Genomic DNA, 16079 nt, shown 5'->3' on the forward strand with positions numbered 1-16079 from the left:
GTCTGGTATGCATTCGCAAATTGTCTGCAAATCAGATGCAAAGGTGACGTAATACAACGGCTTTATTCGTGACCACTGTGTATGGAGTCGCTACATCATATTGTAGTTCGTGACGTGGACATGATAGGCACACAATGTATCCATTTTACACACTGTCCCAGTCCGCTGCCAAGCTGCAATACCCCGTCAGTTGCGGATATCAGCGGATAACGGCAAATATACAGTGCATAGATTGAGTATGTGTTGACTATGTATTGTGTACGTAAGGCGGATGTCATCCGCAACCAAAATTTTGTGCAGCTCAAATATCCTGGCAATGGAAAAACGTGCCTCTGCGGATAATTGCGAACGTGTGCAGTTGTCAGCCGACTCATACAAGCATGTTTCACGGATATTGCAGATGTTTAGCGAATATGAATCAATCCTGTGCGCAATTCGTACGCAAATCTTCCTAAACGCCCATGGGACCGGGCCCTTAAACAATGTACATGATATGGATTTACACTGTGAACCATCCACCAGGTGACACTGTTCAGTATATCCTCCTTTTGATACAAACTCCAGAACAGTATTCCAGAACATGTGTAAAAACAGTCCAGAAAAGTATTTTGAGTTTGCACTGACTAATTTGCAGTACAAACTGGATGGTGCCAGACAGGATTTAGCACCAATGGCAGCTGTAATTTCTATCCACTCCTTAATTCCAGTTTAAGTTTCCCATTTTATCCCATATTTGTCATGTAGTGTGTGTCATCTTTTTCTCTTATTAGCTGGTAAAACTTGGTATGGTATATTTTTTTAGTATATGCTACAGTAAAGGTTTGCACCAGTGGTCATGTTCAGCGGGTAGCAGCCAAACTATGGGTAAATTAATCCACAGGTGTTTCCAATTTTCCTACAGGTGGCAGACATGTTTATGGGATATTATATAGGCAAAACAAAGGTGCTTTTCAGATTGATGTGACATATCAGTACACCCTAATTGTGTGCTCTTTTTTAATTGATCTATTTTGATGAGTTACAAGATATAGTATTTATGTTATTATATTCATAGTACTATTGCATTTATATTGTCATTATATTATTATTTAATTTATTATATTTATAGTTGTAGGGTGGAGTGGTGGGGGGTGCTGTCTGCACTCAATAAGATGTGGAGATCCATCATTGAAGGAAGACGAGGTGTTACAGGCATGAGTACTAAATTGCTTCGCCTGAGTGGTGCAATGATCTGCTCACGGGCAATGCATTTTCTTACCAGTCTGCCATCTAAATAGCAATGTGCACATTGCAAGTGGGCGCAACTCTTAATGGGAGTGACTGATGACACGCAAATTGAATCAACACTTATTTAAGGTCTGCTCCTTTCTCTGTGCCTGAGCAAGGCAGCATCTTTAGATGTGGAGTTGATCCTTGGGCACCGGACTCTGGCTGCCCACTGCTCCTACTAGTTGGATTGTGTGTAACACTAATTAGGATTAAAGGCAGAGGACATATTTCATTGAATGTATGTACAGTGACCAATAAAGGAAATTCTGATTATTGTTATTGATTTAATTCATGTTGCATCAAAAATACGCTAATGATTACATTAAATACAGCCTCCTGGCAGCATGAAAATATCACGTAAACCATGTATCTAAGAGTTATTTCCTTTATTTTATTACTGCCTCCATCAATTAAGTTAGTATAAGGGGTTGTGTTTTCACCCCTGTTTGTTTGTTTGTATGTGAACAACCTGTAACCCATAATTATTAACCCCTTAACGCCTGAATTTATATAGCTGTATATAAAAAAAAAAAAGTTTTGCCTTTAAGTAGATGGTAAATAATGTTGAGATTATTAATTACACTTTTTGCACAACAAATAAATAGTAATTCTGGTATTTTGGTAATAATTTATGTTATAATGTTATAATAATAATAATAATAATGGTATGTTGCAAATTTGCGACAACAGGCATACTGGTCAATTTGGTATGTTGCATATTTGAGTCAAATATTGTAGCATATATGCGACAATAGGCGTTAAGGGGTTAATATATTGTTATGAATTTTTACAGAGGATTCATTTCCTGATAGGGAAGAACTGATTCTATCTTCAAGGTCAGGAAAAATCTTGGAAAACTGGAAAAATCCCTATCCTATCCACTGACGTTGAAAACATTTTCAAAATTCATAACTCTGTCAGAAAGCATCACATTTCTTTTATATTTGAGATATTTATGTAGGATGGTATCCTTTATCGATTGACAAAGTTTGATCTGGATCTGATCCAGATTACAGATTTTGTGGCCATTTAAATTTAACATTAAAAAGCACATTTAATGTATATTTTACATTATATCTTAATCAAGTGTGTCCCAATCACTCACATATTTAAAATGGAGGGTTAGGATCAGACTGGCACTCACTATCATCTGACAAAGTTTGATTCGGATCTGATCCAAATTGTGGATTTTGTGGACATTTGAATTTAATATTGAAAAGACCATTTGGTGTAAATTTTGCATTATATCTCAATCAATCACTCTGATTTTTCTCTTATGGATTTATTTACACCACCAAAATTGTGTGGAGGTTCCGATTTTATGCCTGTTTGTCTATCTTCCAGCTAACATTTGGAAACCAATTGGCAAAAAGCAATGACAAATTGTACATAGAAGAGATAGCCAATGTTCTATGAAAATTATCTGAAAAATAATTCAGAGACCAAAAAAGTTGAAAACCCCCTGACAACACCACAATAAAAAAATCTTTGATACAAGTGCATGAAATAAATACATACTGACATTTGATAACATCTAATTTAGCTTGTGAAAAGTCACTTCTAACAAGACTTTGAACATGATTTTTTTTTTCCAAGGTAAAAATTTTGTAGAATTGGAAAGTAGTGTTGACAGACGTTTGCACTCGAGCGCGGTGCTGTAGTTATTTTTGTATTCAATTCAGTTTCATGATCCTGTTATGCGCTATTGCACATTATTGTGTAGTGAACATAAGTGGTTTATCACAAAGTCTCTGCTTTAGACATTAAGCCTGCTTTCTGGTGGAATGTCCAAGCTTTGCACTTGTCCACACCCCATTTGTCAACAGACACGCCCATGGGCACAAAGATGACTGCACCTACATTTAGCAGTGTAGGAAAATGATTGGTGACCATGAAAATGACAAACTGCATCTCGTGGAAACTAACAATGACACCTGCAATGCATCAAACATGACTTTGTGCACAATGAAAGAAAGAGCTCAAAGTGTCAGATACATAAACAAGAGGGTTAAAATACTCAATGCATCAAACAAACAGTTAAATCTTTCACTCCTCATATGTTGGCCAAATTCCTCAAACTAGAAGGATCTTCTGCCAACCTTTCATGAACATCAGACAGGAGGCGCTGTAAGCGTGGCCTCTGGGGTAGGGGCGTTTGAAAATTTGACCCGACCTTTGTCGGATTTAGTTTCCTGAACAATAATTTTACCCCACATTCATTCTACAATTTCATTTACCGATTTCTTCTTTAAAAAGGAGAGGGCTTTCTCAATGTTGCTCCTGTCCTGAAACATTCCTCGGCCTCTCTCTCGACTCTGGAAAACACAGACAACATGTCAACTGGTTCAATAATTGAAAGTGTTGACTGTGGAAGCATGTTTGCAGCCAAGATAAGTCGCGGACTCACAATTTGCTCGCCACTCATCACCTCCAGCAGGTCCAGCAGTTTGGATCCATCACATAAATCCCGGAACAGATCCACAACCACACATGGCGGCTTCCTCTGTCCCAACAAACACATTTCATTTAGCACATATGCCTCTACCTTGTTTGAAAAAACTGTTTCAATATCAAAAAATTAACTGCACAAATCAAAAATTAACTGCACAGATTTGCATGGAAAAATACAAAACATACAAATAGCATATTTTCAAGGCAAACTGTAAATTTGTCACACAGCCTACATGCATGGATGCATTCTGCAATAAATTCTAGAAAATCAATCATCAGCTTTTTGAGCAATGCTGTGACAGTCATGTAACAGCAAAATCTCATTCATGCTTCATTTTTCTATGTTAACTTTTACGTGCATACACTGAAATATACTGTAACCTTTGCCAGAAATCACAATGAGACATTCTGACAAAGTTCTACTAATCGACACTGACCATTTCAGGCATGAATGAGTCATACGTGATTTCAGGTTGAGCTGCAACATAAGCTTTAAAGTGAACAAAGACAGTATTAATGATCTCTGATTAAAGACAGTATTAATGATCTCTGATTTCACTCTCCAGTGAAGTCCAGAGTGAGTCTGTTGCCAAGCGGGTGGGTCATGGGGCTTTGGCTGTTTAGTGGAGGGAAGGGGATGACAGCGGCCACCTGCCGCTGTCTGTCTGTGTGCAGTCAACCATGCTCCTCAAAGCTATATTTATGTCCATGTTTATGAACCCCACTGTCCTCCATAGTCACATTCTCATACAGCCTCCAGCATGAAGCACACATATAGCTGACAACTCATGCATGCAGTCAATACTGATTGTTAACTTGCACTTTCAGAAGACAGTGGTTTTTTTTTTAAAATATTGAGATCTACGAAATGCGATCAGCACTGGCATTTGCACGTAATTTAAAATGTTAAAAATAATGACTGTATTCATTCATTCATGTTCTATACCTGCCTATTCCAATTTAGGGTCACAGGGGAGCTGGAGCCCATCAGAGCAGTCACTGGACCAGGTACACCCTGGACAGGAAGACCGTCCATAGCATGTTCACATATAGACAGACAAACACCTTCACACACACCCATGGGCAATTTAGAGTTCCCATCTCACCTAACCTGCATTTCTTTGGTCGTGGTAGGATGCTGGAACATGCAGAGGGAACACACACAAGCACAGGGAGAACATGCAAACTTCAAACAGAATGGACCAAACGAGAAGTGATCTTGCTATGAGGTAACAGTGCTAACCACTAAGCCACTGCAGGAATTCCAATTTTGAAACTTTTTGAAAGTGATAAACTTTAATGTTTTTGTGCAAACATTTGCTCATTTTGAAATGGATGCCTGCAACACGTTTCAAAAAAGCTGGGATAGTGGTATGTTTACCACTGTGTTACATCACCTTTCCTTCTAACAACACTCAATACATATTTGGGAACTGAGGACACTAATTGTTGAAGCTTTGTAGGTGGAATTCTTTCCGATTCTTGCTTGATGTACAACTTCAGTTGTTCAGCAGTCCGTGGTATCCGTTGTCATATTTTGCGCTTCATAATGTGCCACACATTTTCAATGGGTGACAGGTCTGGACTGCAGGCAGGCAAATCTAGTACCCACACTCTTTTACTATGAAGCCCCACTGTAACACGTGCAGAATGTGGCTTGGCATTGTCTTGCTGAAATAAGCAGGGGCATCCCAGAAAAATACATTGCTTGGATGGCAGCATGTGTTGCTCCAAAACCTGGATGTACCTTTCAGCATTGATGGTGCCATCACAGATGTGTAAAATGTCCATGCCATGGGCACTAACACACCCCCATACCATCACAGATGCTGGCTTTTGAACTTTGTGCTGGTAATAATGTGGATGGTCTTTTTTCCTCTTTTGTCCAGATGACACGATGTCCATGATTTCCAAAAACAATTTGAAATTTGAACAATTTGGACTCATCAGACTACAGCACACTTTTCCACTTTGCATCTGTCCATTTCAAATGAGCTCGGGCCCAGAGAAGGCGGTGGCATTTCTGGATGTTGCTGATGTATGGCTTTTGCTTTGCATGTTAGAGTTTTAACTTGCACTTGTAGATGTAGTGACGAACTGTGTTAACTGACAATGGTTTTCTGAAGTGTTCCTGAGGCCACGTGGTATGATCCTTTACACAATGATGTCATTTTTTTAATGCAGCGCTGTCTGAGGGATGGAAGGTCACAGGCATTCAATGTTGGCTTCCGGCCTTGCTGCTTACGTGTAGAAAGTTCTCCAGATTCTCTGAATCTTCTGAATATATTATGGACTGTAGATGATGGAATCCCTAAATTCATTGCATTTGAATGTTGAGAAACACTGTTCTTAAACTGTTGGACTATTTTTTCATGCAGTTGATCACAAAGTGGTGATCCTCACCTCATATTTGCTTGTGAACGGCTGAGCTTTTTGGCGATGCTCCTTTTATATCCAATCATGACACTCACAATTAGTGTCCTCAGTTCCCAAATGCTTATTGAGTGTTGTTAGAAGGAAAGGTGATATAACACAGTGGTAAACATACCACTGTCCCAGCTTTTTTGAAACTTGTTGCAGGCATCCATTTCAAAATGAGCAAATATTTGCACAAAAACAAAGTTTAGCAGTTTGAGCATTAAATATCTCGTCTTTTGGTGTATTCAATTGAAATCCGGATTGAAGAGGATGTGCAAATCACTGTATTCTGTTTATATTTACATTTCACACAACGTTCCAACTTCATTGGAATTGGGGTTGTAATAAACTGTACTAAAAATCACAGACACACACACACACACACACACACACACACACACACACACACACACACACACACACACACACACACACACACACACACACACACACACACACACACACACACACACACACACAGTTGTGCTGAAAAGTTTCCATACCCTGGGAGTTTTTTATGTATTTTTTGGCCATTTTTCAGAGAATATGATTGATACCACAAAAACCTTTTCATCACTCAAGGTTAGTGGTTGGGTGAAGCCAGTTATTTAGTCCATGGGCCAAGCAGGTTTTCGGTATCACTTCAGGTGACAAAACAACACTTAGAATTAAGCCTCAGTGTACCATGGCCAACACAAAAAATGTATGACAGCCATACCATGGCCACAGCTGTAGCCAGGTAGGGGTCAACGAATTACACAGAGGTAAAAATGCAAAAATGCTCCAATCATTATTTGTCTGATCATAGAGATTCGAAAAAGGTATAGTTTGGACTATCTATGACTGAATATTCTGGAGTTATGGAGTAAAAACAGCAATAATGGTGACAAAGGTCAGTTTCAGTTTGTATATGGGTCAAAAGTTAAAGTTGCTCCAATTTCAGTAAAACATGATGCAAGTTATTGTTTGGGTTAATAGGGTTCTAAAAAGGAATCGTTTGCGCCATCTGCAATGCTTGGTTATCATGTTAGAGGATAACATATGTCACATGTCTTAGAATCCAATGGACGTTGACCATGTTTGACCTTTATTTTGGAGACCAAACATTCAACACAGTCAAAACAATGTTTGTAAATGTAACTTTACAGGAATGGCAATATCAGGCATATATCAAGTTATATGACGTCGATATCTTACATAGTGAGTAAATGTTGAGAATATCGTAACTACAGTGAGTCAATCATCTCTGAAATGGAGATTTTGATGAATGAAATCTGAACAATAAATCAACATTAAGAATATCTCCTGACAGAGACACCCACAACTTGAAAATGCAGTAAGTTAACAATCAGTCACATCTCTTTAACTTCAACAAGAAAGACCTGGTTCCATCAGCACTCAACAATGGCTGGACACTTGACAATGGCAAATGTGTCCCCCTGAGGTACAGTAAGGAACATCTACTCAAAGAACTGCTAGGGACCCTTCAGAATGTAGTTGAAGATGGCATGTCAACATTTGATGAAAGTGACGGGTACAGTGATATAGAGGATGACTGACTGAATTCCAATTATGATGGCATAACCATAATGTTCATATTATGGTTGAATTAAAGAGACTGTTAACATGCTAGTATAAATGTAAGAACTTAAACATATTTAACCCAATAAGGAACTTGATACTGAAAACTGTGGCTGCTATTTTTTTTTTTTTTACTTGATGTGTTATAAAGAAATGGAGATTTTGATGATTGACTTACTGTAGTTACGATATACTCAACATGTACTTACTATGTAAGAATATCAACCTAATGTAACTTGCTATATGCGTGATATTGCCATCCCTGTAAAGGTAAGTTGCAGTACATTATTTTAATTGTGATATGTGACTTTTCTTGTCATTTAGAGGGACAGAAAATACTAACTGTTATGTATTCAACATATACTCAACAAAAATATAAACGCAACACTTTTGGTTTTGCTCCCATTTTGTATGAGATGAACTCAAAGATCTAAAACTTTTTCCACATAGACAATATCACCATTTCCCTCAAATATTGTTCACAAACCAGTCTAAATCTGTGATAGTGAGCACTTCTCCTTTGCTGAGATAATCCATCCCACCTCACAGGTGTGCCATATCAAGATGCTGATTAGACACCATGATTAGTGCACAGGTGAGCCTTAGACTGCCCACAATAAAAGGCCACTCTGAAAGGTGCAGTTTTGTTTTATTGGGGGGAGGATACCAGTCAGTATCTGGTGTGACCACCATTTGCCTCATGCAGTGCAACACATCTCCTTCGCATAGAGTTGATCAGGTTGTCAATTGTGGCCTGTGGAATGTTGGTCCACTCCTCTTCAATGGCTGCGCGACGTTGCGACGACGAACTGGAGTCAGGTCGAGACCCCGATGAGGACGCAGAGCATGCAGATGAGCTTCCCTGAGACGGTTTCTGACAGTTTGTGCAGAAATTCTTTGGTTATGCAAACCGATTGTTTCAGCAGCTGTCCGAGTGGCTGGTCTCAGACGATCTTGGAGGTGAACATGCTGGATGTGGAGGTCCTGGGCTGGTGTGGTTACACGTGGTCTGCGGTTGTGAGGCTGGTTGGATGTACTGCCAAATTCTCTGAAACGCCTTTGGAGACGGCTTATGGTAGAGAAATGAACATTCAATACACGAGCAACAGCTCTGGTTGACATTCCTGCTGTCAGCATGCCAATTGCACGCTCCCTCAAATCTTGCGACATCTGTGGCATTGTGCTGTGTGATAAAACTGCACCTTTCAGAGTGGCCTTTTATTGTGGGCAGTCTAAGGCACACCTGTGCACTAATCATGGTGTCTAATCAGCATCTTGATATGGCACACCTGTGAGGTGGGATGGATTATCTCAGCAAAGGAGAAGTGCTCACTATCACAGATTTAGACTGGTTTGTGAACAATATTTGAGGGAAATGGTGATATTGTGTATGTGGAAAAAGTTTTAGATCCTTGAGTTCATCTCATACAAAATGGGAGCAAAACCAAAAGTGTTGCGTTTATATTTTTGTTGAGTATATATATTACCATGAAAAGTCAAAAATTGTATTGCTGTCCAACACATTCTACACCACCCTCTAGGTAACAAATATGTCATTTTTTAATGGTCATATTTTAATTCCTTGAACCCAAAAACATAGATTTAGACACCAAAATTAATATTCTAGGTCACATAGAAGTGAAAATTTGCCATAATACTGATTTTGTCCATTTCGTTTATCTCCCAGGCAGCACTGTGGATTAGTGGTTAGCACTGTTGACTCACAGCAAGAAGGACATGGATTTGATTCCCACCTGTGGCCATTCTGTGTGGTGTTTGCGTGTTCTCCCCGTGTTTGTGTGGGTTCTCTCTGGGTGCTCCAGCTTCCTCACTCATACATACTTTAAAGTGTCCATAGGTGTGTGTGTGTGTGTGTGTGTGTGTGTGTGTGTGTGTGTGTGTGTGTGTGTGTGTGTGTAAATGTGTTTGTTTGTGGCCCTGCCACAGACTGACGTCCTGTTCAGTGTGCACCCCACCTCACGCTCTATGACTGCTGGGATGGGCTCCAGCCCCCTGTGACCCTTCCCTGGAATAAGCGGTTGAAAATGAGTGTGTGTTTATGTCCCCCTGATGGAGTTAGCCTGCACTTAGAAAACAATTACCCCAGCTAAAATCTAATTTTTGGGGTGCCAATCTCCAAGAATCTGCATTCAAAACTTACTCCTGGAAAATTAGTCAAGTTTAACTCAATACTTTGTAACATAATCTTTGGTGGCAATGACAAAGGTCAAACGTTTCCTGTAAGTCTTCACCGGGTTTGCACACACTGTAGCTGGTATTTTGGCCCATTCCTCCATGCAGATCTCCTCTAGAGCAGTGATGTTTTGGGGCTGTCGGTGGGCAACATGGACTTTCAATTCCCTCAACAAATTTTCTATGGGGTTGAGGTCTGGAGACTGGCTTGGCCACTCCAGGACCTTGAAATGCTTTTTACGGAGCCACTCCTTTGTTGCTTGAGCACTGTGTTTGGGATCATTGTCATGCTGGAAGACCCAGCCACGTTGCATCTTCAATGCTCTCATTGATGGAAGGAGGTTTTGGCTTAAAATCTGATGATACATGGCCACGTTCATTCTTCCCTTAACACAGATCAGTCGTCCTGTCCCCTTTCCAGAAAACAAGAGCCCCAAAGCATGATGTTTCCACGCCCATGCTTCACAGTAGAAATGGTGTTCTTGGAATGCAACTTAGCATTCTTCTTCCTTTTGAGTTTTTACCAAAATGTTCTATTTTGGTTTCATCTGACCACATGATATTCTCCCAATCCTCTTCTGGATCATCCATATGCTCTCTGGCAAACTTCAGATGGGCCTGGACATATACTGGCTTAAGCAGGGGGACACACCTGGCACTGCAGGATTTGAGTCCCTCTCTGCGTAGTGTGTAGCCTTTGTTACTTTGGTCCCAGCTCTCTGCAGGTCATTCATCAGGTCCCTCCATGTAGTTCTGGGATTTTTGTTCACTGTTTTCATGATCATTTTGACCCCACAGGATGAGATCTTGCATGGAGCCCCAGATCGAGGGAAATTATCAATGGTATTGTATATCTTCCATGTTCTTACAATTCCTCTCACAGTTGATTTATTCACACAAACCTGCTTGACTATTGTAAATTCACTCTTCCCAGCCTGGTGCACATCTACAATTTTCTTCCTGGTGTCCTTCAACAGCTCTTTGGTCTTGGCCATGGTTGAGTTTGGAGTCTGAATGTTTGAGGCTGTGGATAGATGTATTTTATATAGATAACGAGTTCCAACAGATGCCATTAATACAGGTAACAGGTGGAGGACAGAAGAGCTTCTTAAGGAAGAAGTTACAGGTCTGTCAGAGCCAGAAATCCTGCTTGTTTGTGGGTGACCAAATACTCATTTCCCACCATGGTTTACAATTACATTCTTTAAAATCCTACAATGTGATTTCCTGGATTTTTTTTTCTCATTTTCTCTCATAGTTGAAGTGTGCCTATGTTGAAAATTACAGACCTCTCTCATCTTTCTAAGGAGGAGAATTTGCACAATCAGGGGCTGACTAAATACTTTTTTACCCCACTATATATATATATATATATATATATATATATAGACAGAGAGAGAGAGAGAGAGAGTGTGTGTCTCCACCCTGCTGTGTTCCAGGACTCAGCGCTGAGATGGAGTTCTGCAGCGTCTGAGTCCTGGAGAAGATCAAATCTAAATCAAATCAATTTTATTTATATAGCACCAAATCACAACAAACAGTTGCCCCAAGGCACTTTATATTGTAAGGCAAAGCCATACAATAATTACGGAAAAACCCCAACGGTCAAAACGACCCCCTGTGAGCAAGCACTTGGCGACAGTGGGAAGGAAAAACTCCCTTTTAACAGGAAGAAACCTCCAGCAGAACCAGGCTCAGGGAGGGGCAATCTTATGATGGGACTGGTTGGGGCTGAGGGAGAGAACCAGGAAAAAGACATGCTGTGGAGGGGAGCAGAGATCAATCACTAATGATTAAATGCAGAGTTGTGCATACAGAGCAAAAAGAGAAAGAAACACTCAGTGCATCATGGGAACCCCCCAGCAGTCTAAGTCTATAGCAGTATAACTAAGGGATGGTTCAGGGTCACCTGATCCAGCCCTAACTATAAGCTTTAGCAAAAAGGAAAGTTTTAAGCCTAATCTTAAAAGTAGAGAGGGTGTCTGTCTCCCTGATCCAAATTGGAAGCTGGTTCCACAGGAGAGGAGCCTGAAAGCTGAAGGCTCTGCCTCCCATTCTACTCTTTCAAACCCTAAGCACTACAAGTAAGCCTGCAGTCTGAGAGCGAAGCGCTCTATTGGGGTGATATGGTACTACGAGGTCCCTAAGATAAGATGGGACCTGATTATTCAAAACCTTATAAGTAAGAAGAAGAATTTTAAATTCTATTCTAGAATTAACAGGAAGCCAATGAAGAGAGGCCAATATGGGTGAAATATGCTCTCTCCTTCTAGTCCCCGTCAGTACTCTAGCTGCAGCATTTTGAATTAACTGAAGGCTTTTCAGGGAACTTTTAGGACATCCTGATAATAATGAATTACAATAGTCCAGCCTAGAGGAAATAAATGCATGAATTAGTTTTTCAGCATCACTCTGAGACAAGACCTTACTAATTTTAGAGATATTGCGCAAATGCAAAAAAGCAGTCCTACATATTTGTTTAATGTGCGCATTGAATGACATATCCTGATCAAAAATGACTCCAAGATTTCTCACAGTATTACTAGAGGTCAGGGTAATGCCATCCAGAGTAAGGATGTGTTAGACACCATGTTTCTAAGATTTGCGGGGCCAAGTACAATAACTTCAGTTTTATCTGAGTTTAAAAGCAGGAAATTAGAAGTCATCCATGTCTTTATGTCTGTAAGACAATCCTGCAGTTTAGCTAATTGGTGTGTGTCCTCTGGCTTCATGGATAGATAAAGCTGGGTATCATCTGCCTAACAATGAAAATTTGAGCAATGCTGTCTAATAATACTGCCTAAGGGAAGCATGTATAAAGTGAATAAAATTGGTCCTAGCACAGAACCTTGTGGAACTCCATAATTAACCTTAGTCTGTGAAGAAGATTCCCCATTTACATGAACAAATTGTAATCTATTAGATAAATATGATTCAAACCACCGCAGCGCAGTGCCTTTAATACCTATGGCATGCTCTAATCTCTGTAATAAAATTTTATGGTCAACAGTATCAAAAGCAGCACTGAGGTCTAACAGAACAAGTACAGAGATGAGTCCACTGTCTGAGGCCATAAGACGATCATTTGTAACCTTCACTAATGCTGTTTCTGTACTATGATGAATTCTAAAGCCTGAAACTCTTCAAATAGACCATTCCTCTAGATGATCAGTTAGCTGTTTTACAACTACCCTTTCAAGAATTTTTGAGAGAAAAGGAAGGTTGGAGATTGGCCTATAATTAGCTAAGATAGCAGGGTCAAGTGATGGCTTTTTAAGTAATGGTTTAATTACTGCCATCTTAAAAGCCTGTGGTACATAGCCAACTAATACAGATAGATTGATCATATTTAAGATCGAAGCATTAATTAATGGTAGGGCTTCCTTGAGCAGCCTGGTAGGAATGGGGTCTAATAGACACTGATGGTTTGGATTCTGTAACTAATGAAAATAACTCAGACAGAACAATCGGAGAGAAAGAGTCTAACCAAATACCGGCATAACTGAAAGCAGCCAAAGAGAACGATATGTCTTTGGGATGGTTATGAGTAATTTTTTCTCTAATAGTTAAAATTTTATTAGCAAAGTAAGTCATGAAGTCATTACTAGTTAAAGTTAAAGGAATACTCGGCTCAATAGAGCTCTGACTCTTTGTCAGCCTGGCTACAGTGCTGAAAAGAAACCTGGGGTTGTTCTTATTTTCTTCAATTAGTGATGAGTAGTAAGATGTCCTAGCTTTACGGAGGGCTTTTTTATAGAGCAACAGACTCTTTTTCCAGGCTAAGTGAAGATCTTCTAAATTAGTGAGACGCCATTTCCTCTCCAACTTACGGGTTATCTGCTTTAAGCTGCGAGTTTGTGAGTTATACCACGGAGTCAGGCACTTCTGATTTAAGGCTCTCTTTTTCAGAGGAGCTACAGCATCCAAAGTTGTCCTCAATGAGGATATAAAACTATTGATGAGATAATCTATCTCACTCACAGAGTTTAGGTAGCTACTCTGCCCTTTGTTGGTATATGGCATTGGAGAACATAAAGAAGGAATCATATCCTTATGATATAAGATGGAAAGAGAAGGGCTCGGGCCGGTCCACTGTGCAGATATGTGTGCACAGATCGGTGGATCCACCTGCTCTGGTTCGTCCAGTCCAGAACAATAAAGTCCACTTCATCATCAGATTGATCACACTTTGGTTCAGACCTTGATGATGCACTCTACGCTTTGATCATCTTAATGCAGTTCAAAAAAAGAGAGAGACTTGACACATTGTTCCAAAATGCCTGATTATTTTGACGTACTAAATAAATAAAATAAGTACACCACATACTAACCACAGATGCTAAAACACTCCACCACACACACTAAACACACACTCCAACCACGGCAAATATCACACAACTTTCAAAACTGATTGCTGTCTGCTTTTTGATCCACACAAAACCATAATTTTCTTTGCTCAGCAAGCAAATTACCTGAATTGGAGATCATTTATTTTGCACCAGTAATAAAGAAAATTTGTGTATTTTTTGACTCGTTTGCTTTCACATACAGAGAGAGATGGAAGAAAAGTCTCATTCACAAAAATGCGCGCAAGCATGCACACACACACACACACACACACCCATGTGGGGTCTGTGGGTTGTCATCAAACCCACGTGGGGTTGGTGATTGTGATTGGTTAGCTCCTGAGTTTTTCACCAATGGTAACATGCCTTTCTCCTGTTGCAGTTAAGGGAGCCGTATTTCTTTCCAGCCCTCTCTCTCATGCAGCAGAATGAGGAAATGAGTTGTTTTTGCTGCGGGTGTCTGTAAAATGTGCAGCAAATATGAGCATATTGTCCTAGAAAAAACTTGCATGAATTATTAATCATAATTCAAGTTATACTTGGCCTTTTAACAAAATTTAAAAAGTGGTGTGCAGGTTGAATTCCACATGTTCAGCACGCATTCAAACAGAGACTCAGAGTGGAGAGGACTGTGTGCTACGTCCGCTTAATTAGGTCATGTGACTTTTGACGCGGAGGCATGTCAATTGACTCCAGAGGGTTAACTGCTGCAAGGGAGTGTGGTCGGTGGTGACGGATGGGAGGGAAAGTAGCTGGGGGCATGAAGGTTTTCCAGATTAATGGAATACTGACTTGGAGAACTGTTTTGATGGGATTGTTGTATGAACAGTGGATGAGTCCCTTCTAAGTCTGAGTGGCTCAGTGTGGGTGGTGGCCAATGAGCTTCTGGGTGCTGGTCTTGCTCAAACAGGCCTTCCAAAGCATACAGTTAAGGGAAGGGGTCTAACACCTAGTGGTTTGTTGTATCAGGTCCCAGTTCTGTTTTATAAAGTGCTTTTCTTCTTTTGATTTTGGCAAATTAAACAATAAATTAAACTTATCGCAGAAAGATTTCAGGAAGGGCAGATCAGGAAGGCTGCCTGTGGGGTCCATTCTGCCCAGTCAATTTGTTACATTTTAAGCTACTAAGAGTCAAGATTGGAGCCAGGAGGCAGGCAGCAGGAAATAAGGGGTTAATGCAAGAAACAAGGTGAATGAACCTCCAATGTCGCAGTGAATACAAAGGTGACACGAAAATCCAAAGGAACAAAATCCAAAAGACAACAAGAGTCTTGGTGACCAACAAACATTGAGAAAACAAAAGGCAACTGTCAAAAACCGACAGTGAGAATAATATGTACTAACAGATGACAACTTGGTGCGGTCGGGCAGAGTGTGAGGCTGGGTGGATGAGCGCGAGGCAACGTGTGACTGACAAACACATGGAAAACGTAAGTGACCCACACTGAACACTGACAACGGTGTGGTTTAAAAGCAAATGTAACTAATTAACAACAGGTGTGACATGAAAGGAAACAGAAAGGCCGGGACACAAGGGGAAAATAATGGAACACCAGAGACAAGAAAGTAAAATGGACAACACAAAGTGAGTGGAAAATAAAACTTGATCATGACACATCAAACCAAAACATAAGGCACACAAGACTGCAAAACCAACGTGGGACAAACAGACAATCACAGATAAACAACTCATAACAGATCAGTGAGCGGAGAAACAGTACTAAAACACCAGGGGCAGCGCCCCCTGACACAGATGAGCTGTTAACCACCACACACAGCTGTCGGACGTACCCATAACAACGTTTCGGCCAGGATTGCAAG

General features: G+C 40.2%; 1 protein-coding gene across 1 annotated transcript in view; it reads right to left on the reverse strand.

The window, feature by feature from the left end:
• syne2b (spectrin repeat containing, nuclear envelope 2b) overlaps nucleotides 1-16079 on the reverse strand; it is a 498820-nt gene that overhangs the window by 471270 nt on the left and 11471 nt on the right. Inside the window, 2 exon segments of the mRNA XM_034159894.1 lie at nucleotides 3507-3584; nucleotides 3677-3772. Of these exon segments, the coding sequence (XP_034015785.1) occupies nucleotides 3507-3584; nucleotides 3677-3772 (174 nt within the window).

The sequence above is a fragment of the Thalassophryne amazonica genome, chromosome 19 (assembly GCF_902500255.1).
Source record: "Thalassophryne amazonica chromosome 19, fThaAma1.1, whole genome shotgun sequence".
Lineage (NCBI taxonomy): Eukaryota > Metazoa > Chordata > Actinopteri > Batrachoidiformes > Batrachoididae > Thalassophryne > Thalassophryne amazonica.